Source organism: Ceratotherium simum, chromosome 10 (assembly GCF_057802395.1).
Source record: "Ceratotherium simum simum isolate JZ-2026a chromosome 10, ASM5780239v1, whole genome shotgun sequence".
In the NCBI taxonomy this organism is placed as follows: Eukaryota; Metazoa; Chordata; class Mammalia; order Perissodactyla; family Rhinocerotidae; genus Ceratotherium; species Ceratotherium simum.
Window position 1 is genome coordinate 15,702,560 of NC_141909.1, and position 25,530 is coordinate 15,728,089.

Genomic DNA, 25,530 nt, shown 5'->3' on the forward strand with positions numbered 1-25,530 from the left:
AGACTACACAGCCCTTTACCACCAGACAGTGGTGGCAGGTGGAAATTGCAACCAGAGACTTCCAGGATGAGGAAAAACAAAACCAACACAGGAACCACAATGCAAAAATATATGAAATCACCAGACCAGAAACAAAATGACAAGCACCCAGAAATCAACCCCGAAGACACAGAAATCCATAAACTAAATGACAGAGATTTCAAAATAGCTATCATAAAAACACTCAACGAAATACGAGACAACACAGACAAACAATTCAATGAGATTAGGAGTTTCTTCACAAAAGAGATTGAAATCATAAAGAAAAACCAATCAGTGCTGATGGAGATGAAGAACACAATGGAGGAGATAAAGGAGAATCTGGAATCTTTAAAGAACAGAGCTGACAATATGGAGGAAAGAATTAGTACTTTAGAGGATAGGAATACAGATATACTCCAGATGGAAGAAGAGAGAGAACTAAAGACTAAAAAGAAATGAAGAAAGACTCTGAGAAATATCTGACTCTATTAGAAAATGTAACATAAGAATTATAGGTATTCCTGAGGGAGAGGAGAGGGAAAGAGGAACAGAGAGCCTATTCAAGGAAATAATAGCTGAAAATTTCCCAAATCTGGGGAAGGAGCAGGAAATACCAGTAAGCGAAGCCAACAGGACACCTATATATATTAACAGACAAAGGCCATCACCACGACACCTAGTGGTAAGGCTAGCCAGGGTCAACGACAAAGAAACAATATTAAGGGCAGCTAGACAAAAACAAAAAATAACGTACAAAGGAACTCCCATCAGGCTCTCAGCGGATTTCTCAACAGAAACTTTTCAGGCTAGAAGAGACTGGAATGATATATTCAAAATACTGAAAGACAAAAACTTTCAGCCAAGAATACTCTATCCAGCAAAAATATCCTTCAAATATGATGGAGAAATAGTAACTCTCCCAGATAAACAAAAGCTAAGGGAGTTCATGGCCACGAGACCCCCACTACAAGAAATACTCAAGAAGGCCCTCAGGCCTGAAAAAAAGAAGAGAAAGGGAACACAAAGCTTGGAGGAAGGAGAAAAGTAGGTAGACAAAATCAGAGAAATAGTAGATCTTTACCGGAATAGGTTAGCAACCACTTAAATACTAAACTCAAAGATCAAAGGAAGAAATTCACCAAAAATAAATTTAACCTCATCACTGTAAACACACAGCCACAACACAAGATAGAATAAGGTATAACAAGAGCAACTTAGAAGGGGAAGAGGAAAGTGACTGAATTGACTTAGTATAAGGAAATAGGAGGCTATCAGATAATGGACTATCTCATACACAAGATTTTTTGCCCAAACCTCAAGGTAACCACTAAACAAATAATCAAAGCAAAACCACATATGATAAACAAAGAGAAAACTAGAAGAATCATAAGACAGAACAACCAAACTGAATTGGCAGTCCAAAACAAATGGGACAAGAAACAAAGGAAATGCAAAAGAACCAGAAAATAAGTGACAAAACAGCAACATTAAGCCCTCATATTTCAATAATTACCCTAAATGTAAATGGATTTAACTCTCCAATCAAAAGATACAGAGTGGCAGGATGGATTAAAAAGCAAGACCCAACAATATGCTGCCTTCAGGAAACATATCTTAGCACTAAAGACAAGCACAGGCTCAGAGTGAAAGGATGGAAGACAATACTCCAAGCTAATGGCAAACAAAAGAAAGCAGGTGTTGCCATACTCATATCAGACAAAGTAGACTTCAAGATAAAACAGGTTAAGAAAGACAAAGAAGGGAAATATATAATGATAAAAGGGACACTACATCAAGAAGACATATCACTTATAAATATATATGCACCCAACATAGGAGCACCAATGTACATAAAGCAACTATTAACAAACCTAAAAGGAGAAATCAACAACAACACAATAATAGTAGGGGATCTCAACACCCCACTTACAGCAATGGATAGATCATCCAGACAAAAAGTTAATAAAGAAATATTAGACTTAAATGAAAAACTGGACGAGATGGACCTAGTAGACATATACAGAGCACTCCACCCAAAAACAGCTGACTACACATTCTTCTCAAGCGCGCATGGAACATTCTCTAGGATAGACCATATGTTGGGAAACAAAGCAAGCCTCAATAAATTTAAGAAGATTGAAATCATAACAAGCATCTTTTCAGACCATAAGGCTATGAAACTGGAAATCAACCAGGAAAAAAAAACTGGGAAAGTGACAAAAATGTGGAGATTAAACAACATGCTACTGAACAACCAATGGATCATTGATGAAATTAAAGGAGAAATCAAAAACTATCTGGAAACAAACGAAAATGATAACATGCCATATCAAACCATATGGGATGCAGCAAAAGCGGTCCTGAGAGGGAAACTCATAGCGATACAAGCCCACCTTAACAAACAAGAAAAAGCCCTAATAGGCAACCTTAAATTACACCTAACAGAACTAGAAAAAGAAGAACAAACAAAGCCCAAAGCCAGCAGAAGGAGAGAAATAATAAAAATCAGAGCAGAAATAAATGATATTCAGACCAAAAAAACAGTAGAAAGGATTAATGAAACAAAGAGTTGGTTCTTTGAGAAGATAAACAAAATAGACAAACCCTTAGCCAGGCTTACTAAGAAAAAAAGAGAAAAGGCTCAAGTAAATAAAATTAGAAATGAAAGAGGAGAAATTACAACGGATACCATGGAAATACAGAGGATTATAAGAGAATACTATGAGAAATTATATGCCAACAAATTGGACAATCTAGAAGAAATGGATAAATTCTTAGACTTATACAACCTCCCAAAATTGAACCAAGAAGAAATGGAGAATCTGAATAGACCAATAACAAGTAAAGAGATTGAAATAGTAATCAAAAACCTCCCAAAAATAAAAGTCCAGGACCAGATGGCTTCTCCAGTGAATTTTACCAAACATTCAAAGAAGATTTAATACCCATCCTCCTCAAACTATTCCAAAAAATAGAGGAAGATGGAACACTTCCTGAATCATTCTATGAGGCCAACATCACCCTGATACCAAAACCAGACAAAGACAATACAAAGAAAGAAAATTACAGGCCAATATCGCTGATGAACATTGATGCAAAAATCCTCAACAAAATATTGGCAAACCGAATACAACAATATATTAAAAAGATCATACACCATGATCAAGTGGGATTTATACCAGAGACGCAGGGATGGTTCAACATCCGCAAATCAATCAACGTGATACATCACATCAACAAAACAAAGAATAAAAACCACATGATCGTCTCAATAGACGCAGAGAAGGCATTTGACAAGATACAACATCCATTTATGATAAAAACTCTCAATAAAATGGGAATAGAAGGAAAGTACCTCAACATAATAAAGGCCATATATGACAAACCCACAGCTAACATCATACTCAACGGGAAAGACTGAAAGCCATTCCTCTGAGAACAGGAACGAGGCAGGGCTGCCCACTCTCACCACTCCTGTTCAACATAGTACTGGAGGTTTTGGCCAGAGCAATTAGGCAAGAAAAAGGAATAAAAGGAATCCAAATAGGTAACGAAGAAGTGAAACTCTCACTATTTGCAGATGACATGATTGTATATATAGAAAACCCTAAAGAATCTGTTGGAAAACTGTTAGAAACAATCAACAACTACAGCAAAGTTGCAGGGTACAAAATCAATCTACAAAAATCAGTTGCATTTCTATATGCTAATAATGAACTAACAGAAAGAGAGCTCAAAAAGATAATACCATTTACAATTGCATCAAAAAGAATAAAATACCTAGGAATAAATCTTACCAAGGAGGTGAAGGACCTATACAATGAGAACTACAAGACATTATTGAGGGAAATCCACGATGACATAAAGAAATGGAAAGATATCCCATGCACGTGGATTGGAAGAATAAACATAGTTAAAATGTCTATATTACCTAAAGCAATCTACAGATTCAATGCAATCCCAATCAGAATCCCAATGACATTCTTCACAGAAATAGAAAAAAGAATACTAAAATTCATATGGGGCAACAAAAGACCCCAAATAGCTAAAGAAATCCTAAAGAAAAAGAACAAAGCAGGAGGCATCACAATTCCTGACTTCAAAACATACTACAAAGCAATAGTAATCAAAACAGCATGGTACTGGTACAAAAACAGACACACAGATCAATGGAACAGAATTGAAAGCCCAGAAATAAAACCACACATATACGGACAGCTAATTTTCGACAAAGGTGCTAAGAACATGCAATGGAGAAAGGAAAGTCTCTTCAATAAATGGGGTTGGGAAAACTGGACAGCCACATGCAAAAGAATGAAAGTGGACCATGTGCTATCGCCATTCACAAAAATTAACTCAAAATGGATCAAAGACCTGAAGGTGAGACCTGATACTATAAAACTCATAGAAGAAAATATAGACAACACACTATTTGACATTGGTTTTAAAGGAATCTTTTCGGATGACATGCCTACCCAGACTAGGGAAACTAAAGAAAAAATAAACAAGTGGGACTTTATCAGATTAAAGAGCTTTTATAAGACAAATGAAACCAGAATCAAGATGAACAACCAACCAACCAGCTGGGAGAGAATATTTGCAAAACATACATCTGACAAGGGGTTGATCTCCATAATATATAAAGAACTCACACAATTGAACAACAAAAAAACAAACAACCCGATCAAAAAATGGGCAGAGGAAATGAACAGACACTTCTCCAAGGAAGATATACAGATGGCCAATAGGCACATGAAAAGATGCTCAACATCACTAATCATCAGGGAAATGCAAATCAAAACAACACTAAGATACCACCTCACGCCTGTTAGAATGGGTATAATCACCAAGACAAAAAACAACAAATGTTGGAGAGGATGTGGAGAAACAGGAACCCTCATACACAGCTGGTGGGAATGCAAATTGGTGCAGCCTCTATGGAAAACGGTATGGAGATTCCTCAAAGAATTAAAAATAGAGATGCCCTATGATCCAGCCATCCCACTACTGGGAATCTATCCAACGCACCTGAAATCAACAATCCAAAGAGGCTTATGCACCCCTATGTTCACTGCAGCATTATTCACCATAGCCAAGAAGTGGAAGCAACCTAAGTGTCCCTCGACTGACGACTGGATTAAGAAAATGTGGTATATATATACAATGGAATACTACTCAGCCATAAAAAAAGACAAAATCGTCCCATTTGCAACAACATGGATGGGCCTGGAGCATATTATGTTAAGTGAAATAAGCCAGAAAGAGAAAGACAAACACTGTATGATCTCACTCATATGTGGAACATAAACCAACACATGGACAGAGAAAACGGGACTGTGGTTACCAGGGCAGTGGGGGTGGGGGGTGGGGGGTGGGGGGTGGGCACAAGGGGTGAAGGGAGTCATATATGTGGTGATGGACAAACAAAAATGTACAACCCAAAATTTCACAATGTTAGAAACCATTAAAACATCAATAAAAAAAATAAATAAATAAATAAAGTGCTACAAACCAAAAAAAAAAAAAAATGATTTGCTACCTGATTACTGAAACTTAAGTGCCTGCCCCTAAAAGCAGAAGGAAATTTGCTACATGTCAACAGCAGTTATCTGGGCAGAGAGACTGGATTTTCTTCTTTGTATTATCCATATATTCCAAAATGTTTCACAATGAATATGGATTACTTTTATATTCATTAATTAAAAAAAAAACCTCAAGTTCTCCAGAATTTATTCACTCTAAGCAGAGAATAAGAAATACTGAAAATAACATGATTTAAGGTCTGGAGTTTATACCACAAATGACTTATTTGATTACATATGTGAAAATAAACCTTCCATTACCTCAATTTCCATAACATTCTTTTTTTTTTTTTTTTTAATTTTATTTATTTATTTATTTTTTCCCCCAAAGCCCCAGTAGATAGTTGTACGTTGTAGCTGCACATCCTTCTAGTTGCTGTATGTGGGACGCGGCCTCAGCATGGCTGGAGAAGCGGTGCGTCGGTGCGCGCCCGGGATCCGAACCCGGGCCGCCAGCAGCTGAGCGCGCGCACTTAACCGCTAAGCCATGGCGCCGGCCCCATAACATTCTATAATACGTATCTCTTACTGCACCTAACACTTACCATTACCTCCCAATATCACTTATTTATATACACACCTCAGTCTAGAGAAAATAAATTCCTTGCGTGAATTCATTTTTGTGTCTCCATAGCACCTGGCCCAAATGAAAGGAAATGGAAACAAATTCCTGATAACTGCAACAAAGGACACTCCCACGCCAACGCTAACACTGAGATCTGCCTGGGACAAGCAAGGGACCTGAAGAAGTCAGCACAGATATGGCTCTTAGACAGACGTGTCTCACCAGGATATTCCGATCATTCTCCCACATGAAATTAGCAACGGCATTTTCAAAAACAGATGTTGCTTATTTTGAACTCTGTATGAAGTTCTTCCAAGAACAGAAGAATGCTTATTGCTAGCTTCGGGTATCTTATCAAGAAAGCATCTTCAGGAAAAATTGCACTGAACTCCTATTTGGGAAAAAACCTGACCATTTCAGTCCACGCAGAAAAACCTCCGAAGAGGATTGTATATGATTTAGCTTTTGTATTAAGTATCTGATTACACACATACAACAAAGTCTACATAAAATATTTGAGGCATAAAATAAGTGAAAGGGGTTCACTTTCACTTATTTTACTATTCAGTTTTCAAGTATTTTTAAGATAATGAAATGGGATTAAAACCCCAATTTATATCAATCAACCTACAAAAATAAGAAATCAAATGACAATGGCTCAACTATGAATCAAGAATCAATTTGCTAAGGGATGATTAGGCACATGTGTGTGGTGATAGACTGTAATTAGTATTCGGGTGGTGGACATGATGTAATCTATGCAGATACAGAAGTATAATGATGTACACATGAAATTTATACAATGTTATAAAGCAATGTGATAGCAATTAAAAAAAAAAAAGAATCAATTTGCTTATTTGCTTAGCGGTATAGGGTCACCCGAATGGCAAATCAAAATAGCCTTCCCTGGCTCTTCCTCTTAAAATACCAACAGTTCCTAGAACTAGTATCCATTCCTATATCATTGTGTACGAAGTAGCAACTGAACAAGGACTAGTTTAAGAAATCCACGCTTAGTTTCTCACAATACAAGATTTACAAGATTTAATGACCTTGAAAATAATCACTTTTCCTACTATCCATTAAATATACAATTGTTGTTAGTGCCATAGACTCTTAACTCCTAGCGACCCTGTGTACAGCAGAGTGGAAGCCAGCCTGGCCTTTTTGCACCATCCTTATCACCTTCCAGCGCTATATCAGACAATGCTCCGTTACTATTCATAGGGTTTCACGGCCAATTTTTTCAGAAGTGGCTGGCCAGGTCCTTCTTCCTAGTCTGTCTCCGTGTGGAAGCTCTGCTGAAACCTGTCCACCATGGGTAACCCTGCTGGTATTTAAAATCCCAGTGCCATAGCTTTCAGCATCACAGCAACACACAGACAGGTGGTGTGGTTCCCTGACTGAGAAACTAACCTGGGCCACGGCAGTGAGCGCTGTATCTTAACCACTGGACCACCACAGCTGGCCTTCACCACAGTTCATTATTTACATTACTTGCAAGCCTACATACAGAAATACTAGATTTCATTTGAAAACATGTCATTCAAATTGTTATACTAGTTTACTGCAAATTTGAACATGGGAGATAGACTTAAGGTCTAATCCTAAAACTACCAAACAATTCAAATATGAGAAAATTAACCCTAATAAAGAAAATACAATCACTATCTGGAGAAAATACATCCGAAAGCAAATTACAAGCGATGTTGTAAACAGTGGTAGTGGGAAGCAGAAAGACCACCACCCCTGCCTAAATACAAAAAATTTTTTTGTCTTGCTCCCAGCTAACCCAACTCTACCCTTCATTCAAACTTCTACTGAGCACCCACCAGAGATTAAAATAATAACAATAATAATAATAACATAGTATCTATCCTTAAGAAGTTCACAATCTTCTGAACTGGAATGTGACCTCACTAGAGTCCTCTTTGTTTCCTTCCGTCTGAACGTGAACAGTAATGTCCATCGTCATTTCACAAGTGAGGTTCAAATGCAATTAGAAAGCACCATGATATATTTAAGTGACAAATAAATGTAGACATGGATTTTGCTTTTCGATTTAGCAAAACTATGTAAGTGTGATACTGGTTTTCTTACCAAGCAAATGGAGAAACCCATCATTTCAGACATGTCCACCATTTAATCCGCCACTTTAGACATTCACTCATGCCCGACACACCTAAGACATTCTGTAAGGTCTATCAAAAAAAATGGTTTCAGGGGCGAGCCGGTGGTGTAGCAGTTAAGTTCACGTGCTCCACTTCAGTGGCCCAGGGTTCGCAAGTTCAGATCCCAGGCGCAGACCAACGCACCACTTGTCAGGCCACGGTGTGGCGGCATCGCATATAACGTAGAGGAAGATGGGCACAGATGTCAGCCCAGGACCAATCTTTCTCAGCAAAAAGAGGAGGATTGGCAACGGATGTTAGCTCAGCGCTAATCTTCCTTACAAAAAAAAAAAAATGGTTTCAGACCCTAGGATTCATTATCCCCATAAGACCATGCTGTGAGAATGAGAGGTGGGCCATGTTCACATCCGCACTGCAGTTTTCACTAATGACAAATCTCTAAACAAAACTGCATCTGACTACTTCATAACACTGAAATAGATGCAACTGTTTCAGAAGACTATTTGGAAAGTCATAACCAACACTCTTCCTCAAATCACAGTTTCCAACAGATCAATAACATTTCCCAATCCATTCAAAATCTTAAAACTCCTGCCAAAAAACATTTATATGTCAGATACAAAAAAATTTCAAACCAAATCTGTACCACAACATAGAAATAATTATTTGCACTGCTATTGAGTTTAAATACATAAACGTTTTATTGCATAAAAATGTAATCATAAAACACACCATGCCCAAGTAATTTTGAAAATATATCAAGTAATTTTTCAAAAATAAAAATGGAAGAAATAATGTCACAACCATAAATAACGTCAGCTGTAGCATTACAACAAAAAATGATTCGCTGATACTCACAATGCTACTAGCCAAACTCTATTACAAACTTTAACATCAATTTCTAATCACAGGAGGAGTTAAAGAAACAAAGTACATTATAAAATTTAGAAGTTGGGAAGCATAACTTTTTTTTTTTTTTTTTTGGTGAGGATGATTAGCCCTGAGCTAACATCCACTGCCAATCCTCCTCTTTTTACTGAGGAAGATTGGCCCTGGGCTAACATCCGTGCCCATCTTCCTCTACTTTCTATGGTACACCGCCACAGCATGGCTTGACAAGCGGTGCATTGGTCCACGCCAGGGAACCCCAGGCTGCCGAAGCGGAGCGAGCGAACTTAACCACTGCACCACCGGGTCGGCCCCACGGGAAGCATAAACATTTTAATACATGAATTAACATTTAATGAACTTTGTATATGGTCAGTTTAAAGCAATGTATTAAAACATGGATGATATTTTACCACAAAAGTCGGCATACATTTTACAGTAGAGTACAGCTCCATGACCTACAGGAGTAAGTGCTTGTAGGACTAAGTAACTTGTTAGTCTAAAAGTCAGGAGACCTGGACTAATTCACTGCCAGTGAGAGGCTCTCACTAACTCACTGGGTTACCTAAAGCAGTAAACGTGGCCATACTAAATATCTAATGTTTGGTAAATGAGACAACTGAAATAGAGGATCAACAGTTCTATTCTGATAAACACACATAAGAGATTCAACAGGTCACGACACAACATCACCCCAATCACTATCTACTGTATATTCCCATCATATACAATTTAAACTTTATTTTCTATAGTTAGTTATGAACAATCTGTGTTTTACATACACTAAAATGATGAATGTCTCAAACTACACAGGTCTTCCTCAGAAATTATAATATGTGCACCTTTTGAGAATCACTGCTACTCGCCAAATTATGATGAACATTGCTATTTGAATTCTGAATGCACTAGCAGTGTTTCACTTTCTCCCTTTACCGAATTTCACAAACAAATTACCATGTTTTAGCTTTATTAATTTACATCTTTCTGTGAAGACAATAATATTTTACTGGATATTTTGGGCAAGAGCTATCTTAAGAATTCTAGTATAGCAGGGAAGCTAAAGAGAAATAGGCAGTCATTTTAAACTACTTTAACAATATGCCGTAGCCCTTAATGTTTCTGCTAAATGTGAGATTAAAGAAAGCAAATAATAAAGTAAAAAATATGGAGACAGTATGAGTTTCTGAAAATATTCTTGCGGTAGTAGGGAAGAATCAATACATTTTTTAAGACATGCTTTATGTAAGACAACTGAAAATTTTGTAATTACCATACAGCAGCACTGAAGACAGTTTGAATCACCAGAAAAAGCATGGACTGAATGATGACATGGGCATACAGTATACAATCTCTAGTGAAAAGAAACTTGTGCAAATTGTTGTCCCAATTAGCTACCACTTCCCAAGGTGACCTAATCACTGAAATGAAAAAAACTTCCTAAAAGAAACTCCAGATAGTTAAGAAAACTCTATTAACATATCAAATCTGCTTTTATAAAAGCCTTAATTTTCAGAGACACCAAAATTATACTTATTTCTATATACCTTCAATGTGTGATTGCATCCTATTTTCAAATACATCTTTATATACACATTATTCTCACCTAATCTTCACAAAAATTCCTTTTTTTGGGTGGCACAGTGAAAGCTGCTGGGAATACGCAAGTAATTTCTTTAAGCTTACATGTTCTTACCTAACTTGACCAATTTCACAGGATTATCAAGCAGCAAAGCCAAGATTAAAATGTAGGTTTCCTATTATTCCACAGAGCTAATAACATCAGTAATAAAAATCTGAGTTTAAGGGGCCGGCCCGGTGGCGCAAGAGGTTGGGTGTGCGCGCTCTGCTGCGGCGGCCCGGGGTTCACTGGTTCGGATCCCAGGCGCGCACCGACGCACCGCTTGGCAAGCCATGCTGTGGCAGCGTCCCATATAAAGTGGAGGAAGATGGGCACGGATGTTAGCCCAGGGCCAGTCTTCCTCAGCAAAAAGAGGAGGATTGGCAGATGTTAGCTCAGGGCTGAACTTCCTCACAAAAAAAAAAAAAAATCTGAGTTTAAGGAAAAGCATGAAGAAAAATGTTGACAAACCAAAACCTAACTAAATTTTAGTTATATGTAAATTACAACAACAGGATAATTGTTCTGGTGAGCAGAACTGTATCTTATGAAAAATACACCACCTCATTACCCTGCAGGTTGACTTGTCACTCTTAACCATCCCAAATAAAGGTGAGAACATATAAGTAAATAAACAAAGACTCAGGAATGTCAATGCTAAAAAGTCCTAGCACAAAACTGTATGCTGTGACTCATAAGAAAACCCTTTAAGCCCTCACGTAGAACCTATTTATTCTGTTCATCTCGTGTCTCACAGTCTCAACAGATTAAAAGCTGCAAAGAGAGTTGATGCTACAGACAGACACAAGTAAGCAGTGAGAAGTATCAGCCTAAGGGGTGGTGGGAGTTTGACCAACACTGAAGAGGCAATGAACCGCAGGATTCCCCAAGGGCCTCAAGATAAAGTAACTACTATATTGATTATCTCAGGTCAAGAAAATTAAACTGTATTCAGTGAAATCTGTTTAAGAAGGCAGAAAACTATATAATACATTGAGAAATTTTACTGTCAAAATTATCCTGAATTATTCTTGTTCTTACAGTAGTGAGTCTCAGTTACCTGGAAAATTCTCTCATGTTAGATACATATGCATTCAAGTGTCACACATTTATTTTATTAATCTATTTCACCCAAAATCCTGCAAATATTTTTAAATGTTTTATTTAAACATTAAATAGTTTTTATTTTAAATGTTATCCAAAAAAAGAGCTATTAATTAGAATTCACTAAGAAGGCCACTGATGGCGCCCGCCCAGTGGCGCAGTGGTTAAGTTCACGCACTCTGCTTTGGCAGCCTTCATGCGTTCAGATCCTGGGCACGGACCTACACACCGCTCAACAGGCCATGCTGTGGCAGCGTCCCACATACAAAACAGAGGAAGACTGGCACAGATGTTAGCTCAGCGACAATCTTCCTCAAGCAAAATGAGGAAGACTGGCAACAGGTGTTAGCTCAGGGCCAATCTTTCTCACCAAAAGAAAAAAAAAGATGGCCACTGAGTGTTTTGGTTCCAAGATACAAACCTACTGCAGCATGAAACTGAGATAAAGCATCAGCTAGCTGTCCCGCTGCAAGTAATTTCTTGCCCAATTCAAGATGTTTCTCAACATCTGCATTTACTCCACATTCAGCACCTGAAAACAAATTAAAAAATAAATTAACTTTCCACGAACAAAGATTTAATTCTAAAGAATAAAATGTTAAAAATATAGTTATCTGCCTCAGTCATCTACTCAGATGAGAAAAGTCACAGAAGCTGAAAAGTGACCTAGAGAAAGTAACAATAAAGTATAAACAGTGCTTCATTTTATAGAATGTAAGCAACTCAAAAATATACCCATATCAACCTCATCAGTCAAAAGAACGTAACCAGTCTACAAAATACAAAGGAAACTGCACAACACAGTAGTAGTAAAAATATGTTAAACCACCAAATTAGGATTGCTTTGTTAAACTAGAATCTCACTTTAATATTATAGAGTCCACTATAATATTTAAGTACTTACTAAGCATCTACAATGCACTCGGCACTGTTCTAGCTATTTGGGATAAGTGAGCAAAACACACAAAAACCTCTGCCCCTCATGGCGCCTGACATTATGGTGGGCGGAGACAGACATAAGAAATAAATAAATCACACAGTTTTTTAGGTAAAGTACTACGGAAAAAGTAGAGCTGTGTGAGAGGGGTCACGAGTGCTGGGGATTTCAGTACTAAATAAGGTGGGCAAGGGCAGGCCTCACTGAGAAGCTGACATATGAGCAAAGGCTTACCGGAAGAAGGTGAGGAACTCACCATGCAGACAGCTAGGAAAAGAGCTTTCCAGGAAGGAGGAGCAGCCAGTGGGAGGGCCCTAAGTCGAGAGAATGCTGGGTATGCTCCAGAAACAGCAGGGAGACCAGGATGGCTACCACAGAGCCAACAAGGGAGATAGCAGTGTAAGACAAGGTCCCGACCATGTACAGTTTTGGTTTTACTCTAGGTAAAATGGGGAACTACTGAGGAATTGTGAGTAGAATAATACGATCTGACTGACCAGGCCAATTATCAGTGGATTGCCTCTCTGCCCTGAATTCATTCCTCAGTACTTCGTTGTAAAAACGGACTGGAGTTTCTAAGCATTTCTTCTTTACACTGAGCACAATGCTATGCTCTGTCAGTAAAGGGCACTGAAGGGGCACGGCAGGAAGGACACCTTCTGGTTCCCATTGCTGCCTTTACTTTCCTCTGGCTCCTGCTGCCTGGTCTGCCATGCAGCGTCTGCTGCATGGTGTGTGGCGGGAGGATATCCAGTGGTGCCCTGCCCTAGCCATAAGCCCAGGGGTCCAGTCCCTCAGCCACCTGGCAGCCTTGACCAGACACCACCTCCCAACGAAGACACCATGCACTCCAGGCTTCACACCTACAACAGCACCCCAACTTCCCCCACACACAGGCCAACCACCTAAGAGAGCTGTTTCCTGCTTTCCCAGGTACTGTGGACAGCTCTGGCCCTGGCAACTCAACAAACTTGTCTACCAGCAAACTTGGGCTGCAACTATACCTTCTCCAGTGAGGTCTGAAGCCGAGCACTGAGGAGGGGGTCCTCCCCTCCAAGCTGGCCCTTCCTTGGGGACTGTCTCTCAGCCCTAGAACATCCTTTAGAGTTCTCTTTACATCTTCATAGTTACTCTCTCATCATAACTTAACAATTCTTTATATTAAACTTTCTCTTTTTAAATTACTAGGTAGTTTCTGTCTCCTGAATGGACTCTGACTTATCCACAATTGGTACTGGGAGTGGTCCCAGGAGGCAATAAGCAGACCCAAAAAGATAGGATTTGAGAGTTATTTTGGTCATGCCCTTGAGATTGAGTGCAGTGCTGAACTCCTTGTCGATGAGAAATAAGATGTCACTAATCCCTAGCAGGTATTGGAATCATAATCAAGATACAACTTCTGGTTGACAGTAATGAAGTGCTAACTGAGGCACATGCCTTGGAAACCCAAGTGGCAGCTGCACTTGACCGGGATGGCGGTAACGATGAAAATAAGGACAGTGGCGTGGAGTGAATTCTTTGAGTGCACTAGCGCACTCACACAGAGAAGCTTACATCTCTCAGCTCGAGCCACAGTCTGAGAGCTTCCACAGTAGCCCTAAAACAACCTCTTTTTTGTAGCCACAAAGCTGATTTAGCTGAAAAATAAACACAAAATTTACTTTTGAGGGTTGTGGAATTAAAACAACAGTTGAATTCACAGTCTCACCAAGTTTCTTCTGTGAAATTTAGGGTATGCATTAGTAAAGAATGGGATCCTAAAACTTAAAATGGAGACAACTGGTTGGACCCAGATGAAACTGACCAACTTTAAACCTCCAAGTCCTTCTGAGTCACCCTAACCATTCCCATTGTCACTATACAGATATACACTATGACCCCCCAAAATAGCTTACACACCAAAGGATTCCAAGACTTTGCTGATAAACTTGCAGAAAACCACAGAACATGTGTGGGAATGGATTCTAAAGGTGTTAGACTAAGGAGAGTGGACTATAACCTTATATCTGCTCTAATTCATTGGTATGTGCCACCTACCAGAGCAGAGGTCAGCAAACTGTTTTTATTAATAAAATTTTACTGGAACACGGACATGCCAATTTACTATTTACTGCTTTCATGCTACAATGGCAAAGTTGAGTAGCTCTGACAAAAACCAAATGGCCCGCAAAACCTAAAATATTTACTATCTGACCCTTTACAGAAATGATTTGCCAACTCCTATACTAGAGATCCCAGATTTAATATACTAGCTCATGCAGCTGGAGGTGGCTCTAACAACTTACTTGATTGGCTGATTAAAACTTGGACTCAACAACATCCTATATTTAATAAGGCTGAGATTCCAGAGAGTTTCCCTTGCATGATAAGAAGGCTCATCTAAAGGCTTAGAGAGGTGGGAATGCTGTTGAACTTCTCATGTATGACCTACACACCAACCTCCCACCTATGATCCATGAGAGGGCCCAGAAGACACTCCCTTTACTAAAGCGTTGAGGAATATATTAGTGAGGGACTACCTGCAACCTTTTCAAAGCTCTGTGGTCACTCCCCTTTGTAGGTCAGGTATGACTATCGGCGACGTCACCATTGAGATGGGCTTCCTGATTTCAATGGTGATGATGGGATCCTGGAGCAGCAGAAGCTTAAGTAGCAGCACTTAACCATCACAGCCTAGGTAGGCACATTAACTGTGAAGGGCATCCACCACAGAGGAGACTCTTAATCATCAGGTGGATAAAATGACATGCCCTGTGGAGTCAGTCGACTTCCTTCCCCACCCCACCAGTGCTTGCGCAAAGGACCCACGAACAAAGTGGAGGCTATGAACAGGCTCAAAAACACAAACTACTCCTTACCAAAGCTGATCTGGCTGAAGCTACTGCTGAGTGCCTAACCTGCCAACACCAGACACCCACCTTAAGTTCTCAACACGGCACCATGGAGGGCACGGGAGTGGCGGGGTACCAACCAGCTACCTGATTGCAGATTGATTACACTGGTTCTCTTCCATTAGGGATCACCTTCGCATATTCAGGATACGAATTTGCCTGTAAAGCTTCTGCCAGCACCACCATTCACCGATTCACAGAATGCATTATTCACCATCATGGCATTCCATACAGCTTTGTATCTAATTAAGAAACTCATTTCACAGCAAAGGAAGTACCGCAATGTGCTCATGCTCATGGAATTAACTAGTCTTACCACATACTCCATCACGCAGAAGCAGCAGGCCCATTTGAAAAGTGGAATGGCAGCACTAGTTGGGAGACAAAAACCTGAAAAATTATTTTACAGGCTGCAGGTTATGCCAGACTATCCTATGGTGCTATCTCCCCTACAGCCAGAATACATGGGTCCAGGAATCAAGAAGTAGAAGTGGGAGTGGTTCCTCTCATTATTACACCTAATAACCCACTTGCAAAATGTTTGCTTCTAGTCCTGGCAACTTGAGCTCTGATTGTCTGGAGATCTTAGTCCCCAAAGGGGAAACGCTTCTATAAGAGGACACAACAATGGTTCCAGTGATTTGAAAGATGAGACTCCCACCTCACCATTTTGTACTCCTTATGCCACTGAAACCAACAGGCCAAAAAAAGAAAAAATGGTTAATCTACTGGCTGGAGAAACGATCCCAATTACTAAGGAGAAATGGGGATTGCTGCTATACAACGCTGGCAAAGAGGGCTACATCCGGAACCCAGATGATTCTCTAGGGTCTTAGTAACTCTATGTCCAATACTAACAACTAATGAAAAACTATAGCAACCAAAAAACAGAACAATTAAGCACTCAGACCCTTCAGGAATGCAAGTTCGGGTCACACCATCAGGTAAAGAAGTGAGAGTAGCTGAGGTCAAGAGAAGTATGGAACAGATAGCTGAAGAGGGAAGCCATATATATCAACTATGACCTCATGACCAATTACAGACACAAGGACTGCAGTAGCCTCGCATGGTTTCTCTTTGCTTATTATACACATGTGTTTATTGTATATACAGTCAATCCTCACAATTCACAGAGTCTGTATTTGTGAACGTGCCCATTCACTAAAATTCATTTGTAACCCCCTAAAATTCATTTGCAATCCTCAAATTAATTCTCAGGGTGCCTTGGGAGTCATTTGCAGACATGTGCAAGTGCAGAATGGCGAAACACTTGACTCACTCAAAGTGCACATTCCCAGCTGAAGTCAAACAAGGTGATGCTCTGCCTTCTTGTTCTAGCTCTCATATTATAAACGAGCGTCCTTTTCACAGTATACTTAGTGTCACGTTTTTCACATTTTTGTGCTTTTTGTTGGTGATTTCACTGTTAAAATGGCCCCCAAGTGTAGTGCTGCCTAATGTTCCTAAGGGCAAGAGGCTGCGATGTGCCTTTCAGAGAAAATATATGTGTTAGATAAGCTTCCTTCAGGCATGAAGGATACTGCTGTTTGCCATGAGGTCAATGTTAATAAATCAACAATATATTAAATAAGATATTTTTAAACAGAAACACACATAAAACAAGGTTATGTTTTGATCTGTTGACAAAAATATAGTGACCTGAGGCCCTGTGGGATCTTAACCCTGTATTTCCTCCTAAGAGCAACAGTTCAAGATTTGCTAATTCAATGTTCACAATGACTTTATGGAACATAATTAGCATGAATAATGCAAATCAACTGTACTGACCATATTTTCTCTAATTCTCACTTTTATTTTATACACAAGTTGTTGGAATTAACAATTTAGTCTAAATATAACTGAATACTGAGTGGGACAGCGATGGAATAAGAGTAGTAATTAATATAGCCAGTAATGGACACAACGACTGCTGGAACTGTGTCTTCTCAGTTGGAGTACAGGTGAGAATCTCTTCACTATTTATAAGAACAGCTACATCTTGTTAGATAGAAAATCGAGTTGTTTTGTTGTAATGGAGTTCAAATGTGTGTAGAAGGGTACATGTGTATATGGGAACTAACGAGCCAAAGCATCTCTCTTTTATAGTGAACATGAAGGGACACGGCAGGAAAAAAAATCAGAACAGTCATCACTTGTGAGGGTGGGAGAAAGGACAGGGAAGAAGCACGAGTGAACTTTCTGGGGTGTTGATAATGTTCTAATCTTGATAGAGGTTTAGGTTACACAGGTATACGCAGCTATCAAAACTCAGCAAATATATATATTTAAAATATGGACATCTTACTGTACATAAATTTTACATCCAAAAAAAGCTGCTGATGATATGCATGTTAAAGTATTTAGGGGCATGTATACTGATATTATTTTCAAATGCATTTAAAAAAAAGAATTAATGGATGGAGAAATGCCCAGATGGATATGTGTTAAAAACAAGTATAGTAATTACATTAATGGTAGAATCTAGGCTACAGGTATCAGAATGTACACTACAAAATTGTTTCAACTTTGCAAAATGTTTAATAATAAACATTCCGGAACAGCTGGGAAAATATACAATATAATAAGTTATGATGAGAGGAATACACACAGGGCACTTTAAGGGCACAAGTTAAGGCACCTAACACCTATAGTTTAAACAAAATTTAAAATTCGATTTCTCAGTCACTCTAGTCACAGTTTAAGTGCCAGATAGCTAGTGGCTAGTGTATGGAAAAGTATGGATGTTACAGAACATTTCCCATCATCACAGAAGGTTCTATTGGACAGCGCTGGGGGAGGTGGGGGGCAGGGTTCCCTGAGGTTTCAGGAAAAATGGGAAGGATACCACCTATGTGAAAAGGGAAACCAACATTCTAAACACAAAGAACATCATATTTAAATGCCCAGAAGTCAGAGAATTAACGAGACTTTCAGAGAAATTAAAGTTCAGTATTTCAGCTAGCTCTCCTCTCCATCATGATTTAATTATTCTGAAGTGGGTCACTTTAACTGCTAGGTGATTCTAGTAAACAGCCAGAAGGGAAGGAAACCAATAAGGTATCTATTACAATAATCCAGGTGACGTGATGGTGACTCGACTATGGAGAAGCAGCAGTGGAAATAGAGAAAAATAGACTGCTTAGAGAAATACAAGAAAGAAAGAAGACTACACATGGCTTATGTTAACTGGATGTGGCGGTTAAGTGAAGAAAAAGCAGGAGTCCAGGATGATACCCTGAGCAACTTTAGCAGTTGCCTGCCATTTAAGTTATCGAAAGCAACTGAATTCCTTATTTCATCTACTACAGGAAAAAGCTGAATGAAATTCACTTTATCTTGCTATTTGCCCTACTAAACAAAGTAGCTTTTTCAGCTTTTCATATTCCTAGTCTGCAGTTTCTGTGTAGTGTCTTACTACTAACCTTGGCTGTCTGTTGGTCCCCTCTGTACAAGGAAGGAAGGGGAAAACAGGAGAGAGGGAGGGAGGAAACCTTAACTTCGTGGTCTCAAAAACTCAGGATCCTGCAGAGCCCAATTTGTTTTGGGCAACAATGTGAAGACGTCTAACCTATTTACGAGTGTGTGGGTAACATCTGGAGAAATTAGTCTGGGGTTTTCAGTGAGCTAGGAAAGCACTTTATTTTTTCCCATTTAAAATGAGGGTATAGGCTTCTGCTCTGGGAAAACTCATTATGCAATATAAATTTGGAAACCGACTATACTCAGATAGTGCAGGTCAATGTAGTTCCATCCAACGCCACACCATATCCAAAAATATAACCTGCTTTTTGTAATGAAGATTATGGAAACTAATTTGTTTCATTTAACAAATGTTACTGTATATGTATTATGTATAAAACTGTGGCCATAACAGAGATGAACACGGTAGTCTCTTCCAAAGAGGCAACAGGATCCTGTAGGCTTTAGCCCTGTATTGAGAATGCCCTAGCTGGAGGGTTCTCATCACTGACTGGAGAGAGACAGGCTGTTTTCTAGTATTACACTGGAGTCTCTGTCACATACTGAAGTATTTACAGAATATATAATACGAAGAATGGGACTGACTTCAAGATAATCTTCCAGTGGAGGATGAAAGTATAGATGAAACAAGAATGGCATGTGTTGATAATTTTTGAAACTGAGTGACAGTACACAGTGGAACATGATACAATTCCTTCTACTTCGGTATATTTTTAAGATTTTCCAAAATCAAGTTTTGTTTTTTGTTTTTTTTTTTTTTGTGAGGAAGATCAGCCCTGAGCTAACATCTGTGCTAATCCTCCTCTTTTTGCTGAGGAAGACCGGCGCTGAGCTAACATCTATTGCCAATCCTTCTCCTTTTTTCTTCCCCAAAGTCCCAGTAGATAGTTGTATGTCATAGTTGCACATCCTTCTAGTTGCTGTATGTGGGACGCCGCCTCAGCATGGCCGGACAAGTGGTGCGTCAGTGCGCGTCCAGATCCGAACCCGGGCAGCCAGTGGCGGAGCACGTGCACTTAAGCACTAAGCCACGGGGCGGGCCCTAAAATCAAGTTTTTTAAATTTAAAATTTAAATCCCTTCGACAGAGATTGCATTGGTGGTTGCCGGGGTGGTGAGGGGGATGGTTAGGTACGTGTGTGTGGTCATGGGTTGTAGTTGGTGTTTTGGTGGTGAACATGATGTAATCTGTGCAGAACTGGAGGTGTAGTAATGTACACCTGAAATTTTTACAATGTTGTAAACCAATGTTACTGCAATAAACAAAAAATTAAAAAAAATAAAAAATAAAAAAATAAAGATTGATGATTAAAAAAAAAAAATTTTAAATCCCTTCAGTGAAAACTAGCTGATAAAAATTACTTCTTACATTAGAAAAATAAATTTAGAAGAAAGTAAACCACTTCTTACATTAGAAAAATAAATTTAGAAGAAAGTAAACCACAGGGACTACTAGATCAAGACAGCCAACTGAGCACATGAGCCTACCTCCCAACATAGCCAAATTCTAGAAATGATAGAAGCTATTTAAAGAGATAAATGCATAACCTTGCTGGGGAAAAAAAAAATTAAAGAAGAAGGAGGCCATCAAAAAAACAGAAATTTTAGATAAAGTCTCAAAACATAAAAAGGGCAGGATTGGATTGGTGGGCAAAATCACATCCAAACACCCTCCCAGGGGAAGTGTGCCCGTGAGGCGGCTACAGTTCTGAGTGCTCCAAAGTCTAATACAAGGAAAAGGAAGGGGCCCTGGGGATTTCCCAGCCTCCAGCCAGGCTATCAGCCTTCTCCCACAACCAGCATTCAAAGACTGGCAATGAGCAATTCTGAAATACAAAGATGATCATAAAATCAATCCTTAAGACTAAGACCAAGTAAGAGAATTAAAGGAAGAAAAATCAGTGTTTGATTTAAAACATGAATGAGGAAGAGGGCATCCTGAATAACAAGAAGCCTCTAGCATGCCAAAATATGACCAGAAAAGGAGCACAAAACAAGTGCACAGGACGGCGGTGGGACCAAGCTCAACTTTAAGGAATCCAAAGGCAGCTCCATCAAGTTAAGAAGGATAGCAGACGTACGCAAGATAGATCACATTGGGCCTTGCAGGCCATGGTAAGAAATCTAGATTTTATTCTAAGTGCATAGAGAAGTCATCAGAATGGGTTTTACCAAGGAACTGACTATCTGATTTACATTTTAAAAAGATCACTTTGGCTGCAATGTGGAAAACAGATTGGAGGCTAGACCAGAATGGAAAGAACTGTGGTGGTGTGAACTAAGGATAGCAAGTTGCATTAGAGTATATATATTCTGATTTCATGTATGCTTTAAAAAGAAGATATAACATGTATTTCTGTGTTGTTTAACTTTTTCCAGTAAGAATGTATTCACGTACTACTTACAAAAATTTAACAAACTAAGACTGAGGAACGTATTTAGTTAGAGATGTTGCTGATTAAATAATCACTTGCAATTGAAAACTCTTAAAGAATATTTGTAAACACTATAGACATATCATATTTTACTATGAAGCAGCCAATTAAGTCAGGAAAGAAAAGCAAAGTAAACCTGCCTCAAATGTTTTTGTTAAACTATAGTTCAAAGGTATAGCATTATAATATCAGATACTACAGGGAACACAGGTGATACAGAAACTAAAATTTAAAACTGTCCTTATGTTCTATAGATACTAAAATATTTATGAATGAAATGATGGCACGTGTGATATGTTTCAAAATAATCCATGGGTGTGGATGAAATAAGATCAGTCATGAGTTGGTAACTGTTAAACCTGAGAGACGGGTACGGGGGGTTCATTATACCACTGCCCACTTTTGTTAAGTGTGTGAAATTTTCCACAGTAAGTTCTATATTAAATCCCTTTCAGGGATTAGAGGTGGGGAAATTAAAACAGTTAAAGATAATTCATTTTGATTTTTTAAGGATAATTTTTTTACATAATATACATCCATAAACATTTACAGTTCCTAGTGTAAAATAGAAAAGACCGTGCATCACTCCTGGAGAGAGAAACGTGTACAAAAACTGTGGTAAAATTATACTAGAGAACGAACTAGAGATCAAATAAGAATGGTGAAAGTGCTGTGTGTGGGCTATGGAACAGCCAGCCTATTACTGTATACAATTAATTACAGGAGTATGTTGATGGGTATCTGTGTGTTCTCAAGATGTGGGGGGTAGTCTTCAAAACAGCATGAAGATTTCAAACGTTTCCCTACTACATTTTCTCAAAGGGGAGATCAGACTAATGTACTGAATAGAGGATTCCAGATTGCTGGAGGAGGGAACAAATTTGGGTACAAGATAAACCATTAGCCAAGTGCTTTCCTCAAGCAACCATGAAAATGTTTAACAGGAAAGATGTTATACAGAAGGCATTAAGAAACTGCTATATGCTGGATACTTTCAGTGTTTTTCACTTAATTTTCACAACACTAGAAAGTAAACATCTTTCATACTTTTATAACTGAGGAAACTGAGGCTCAAAGAAGTTACCCATCCTGCCTGAAGACTCACAGTAACTGTTCAAAACAAGATTCAATTCCACAGCCCAGCTTTCTTTTCAGGACAGCACATGATTGTTTTCCCCATACAAATCAGGTTCAGCTTTCCACAGTTACTAAGCCTTGCATGCTTCACTCACTCAACCCATGATTTAATGTAACATTTTAGCCACAATTGCTTCCAACCTCACAGGTTGAACCTGAAGTCCAGTGGGAGGCAAGAAGGCATTTGCAAAGTTCTTTGAACTGCTATGTCAGGTTATGTCAGGCTCGACATTCTTCACTGAGAGTCCTCGAGGTTTCCTGCTCCACAGTGCTTGGACAGAACTCAGCCCTTGTCCTCCACCTGGCCGGCCCTCCACCACCTCCTCACAGCGCCCTCCAATGGCCCCTTCTCAGCCATCAACCACAATTACCACATCCCACTAGCAGGTGCGCCAGAACTACCACCAGGACTTAGAGGCCACCATCAACTGCCAGATCAACCTGGAGCTCTATGCCTCCTACATCTACCTGTCCATGTCTTGCTACTTTGACCCTCATGGTGTGGCTTTGAAGAACTTTGCCAAATATTTTCTTCACCAATTTCATGAGGAGAGGGAACATGCTGAGAAACTGATGAAGAAGCTGTAGAACCAACGAGGTGGCCAAATCCCGAAAAAATCCCGAATTCTTCAGGATATCAAGAAACCAAACTGTGATGCCTGGGAGAGCCAGTCGAATGCAATGAACTGTGTGTTACACTTGGAAAAATACATAAATCAGTCACTACTGACCAACTGGCCACTGACAAAAACAATTCCCACTTCTGTGACTTCATTTAGACTCACTACCTGAATGAGCAGGTGAAACCAATCAAAGAACTGGGTGACCATATAACCAATCTGTGCAAGATGGGGGCCCCAAAATCTGGCATAGTCGAGTCCTGGGAAGACAGTGACAACAAGAGCTAAGGCTTAGGCTGGCTTCCCATAGCCACAGGATTGAATTCCCTGGTCACCAAGGCAGAGCATGCATGCTGGGGTTACCTTTACCTCTTCTATAAGCTGTACCAAAAGATCCATTTAAGTTCTTTCATTTGTTCCATTCCTTCAAATACAGTAATTTGGCACTCCCCCCCAAAAAGAGTTATGTCATACTGTCACCCCAAAGATTGGGTTACTCTTCAAACTAAATTTCTCTTGCCTTCTAGGATTAAAAGAGGTATCCAGCATTTCTCTGTCCCTTCTGAATAAAACTCAGATCTGTATTATGTTACAATTTCATCCGATATAATTTTTCTGTTTAATAACGTGATAAGTAAATACCACCTCCTCTGTGAAAATTTCTTTGGTCACATTTCCATAACAGAACCTGCCACAATGTAAGGGTTGGTTGTGTAGGCCCCTTTCTCCCAGCAAGAGATGGTGTGCCTCCTAACTGGGATCTTCCCTTACCTTCCTCCAAATTCAGCACCCAGGCCGCTGCCCAGAGCAATTCTTCCAAAATGCACTCCTAATAAAGATTCTGCACCATTTTCCTATCACTGGCTAGATTAAATCTAAATCCCTTCAGATATAAAGGCAAACAAGACCACCGTGATCAGGTCCCATGGTGAGTCCAGCCTCCTTATCCCTCACCCCTCCACCTCTTACTTCATGCCCTATAACACAATGACCCCGCCGGACTCCCCTGAACACACTATGTTCTTATGCCACATCCCTTTGCACTTGCTCTTCCATGAAAAGGCCTTCTCCACTTGCCCACCTGGAAAATTTCTACTCCCCCATCAGGATTCTGCCCTCAAACACTGGCTCCTTTGTGAAACCTTCCCCAACTACTTCAGTGAGACGGTGGGAAAAAGCCCCTTCTACGCTCCTACTAAACCTGGCATCCCCACACTCACAAGTACAGGACTTCACTTTGCAATACCACTGTATCAATACTGACCTTCACAGTTTGCCTGCCTCTCACAACCCCCAACTGCCCAACCCAAGTCAGAAGCAAGTATGACAGAAAGAACTGCCTTTTCTTCTCTATATCACCTAGCTCAGCACCTTGCACAAAGTGGGCACTCAATATTTACTGAATGAACGTAACTATTTTCCTTCTTACTTAAACATATTATAATTCATCAGAATAATAGAATCTAAGATATATAATAACAATTATCAAATCAAACTGATACTACCAAAGACTGATAAAGACAATAATATATATAAAAAAAAATTATTTGTAAATTTTGGCTGTTTTTGCAATATGTCAACTCTATTTTGAGCCATGGGTAATTTTTATTCCTATGCCACATCCTGGGAGGCAGTGACACCAAGAGCTGTCTCCTATTTTCTGAGAGAGAACGCAACCAAACATCGTGTCATTTCCTAATCAGCATTAAACAATAGGTTTCTCCTTAGACAAGCATAACCACAGGTCAGCACAATATACAGGAAGGGCAGGAAAAAAGGTGAGGAAGCTCAGTCTTTCATTATAGTTAGTATTAGAATCTGTCATATTTTGGAGAACAAAAAATAAAGAATTTTAAGAAACGTAAAGTTGAGGGCTTAAAAGTATGATGTGGTGAGACTAACAATCAAGATCGGAAAAACCAGACTGAAAAAGGCAAGAATTGGTGATCAAAATGCTAGGGTTCAAGCTAAAGCCAGATGACAGAGCCAGTAGCAAGCCCAGGGGTAGCCGTTCAGGTTGGAGCACTTAGAACGTGAGGGAGGCTGAAAACCGTAAGATCATTCTACAAAGGAACACGAGGCAAAAAAGACCAAGTACTGTCTATAAAAGATCCGATGAAT

At 39.3% G+C, this 25,530-nt stretch overlaps 1 protein-coding gene and 1 pseudogene across 1 annotated transcript in view; one reads left to right on the forward strand and one right to left on the reverse strand.

The window, feature by feature from the left end:
* Positions 1–25,530, reverse strand: part of DNAJC3 (DnaJ heat shock protein family (Hsp40) member C3) — a 76,597-nt gene that overhangs the window by 44,465 nt on the left and 6,602 nt on the right. Inside the window, exon 2 of the mRNA XM_004423118.3 lies at positions 12,332–12,442. Within this exon, the coding sequence (XP_004423175.1) occupies positions 12,332–12,442 (111 nt within the window). The remainder of the gene's footprint in view (positions 1–12,331; positions 12,443–25,530) is intronic.
* LOC106800684 (ferritin heavy chain pseudogene) lies at positions 23,094–23,704 on the forward strand (annotated as a pseudogene).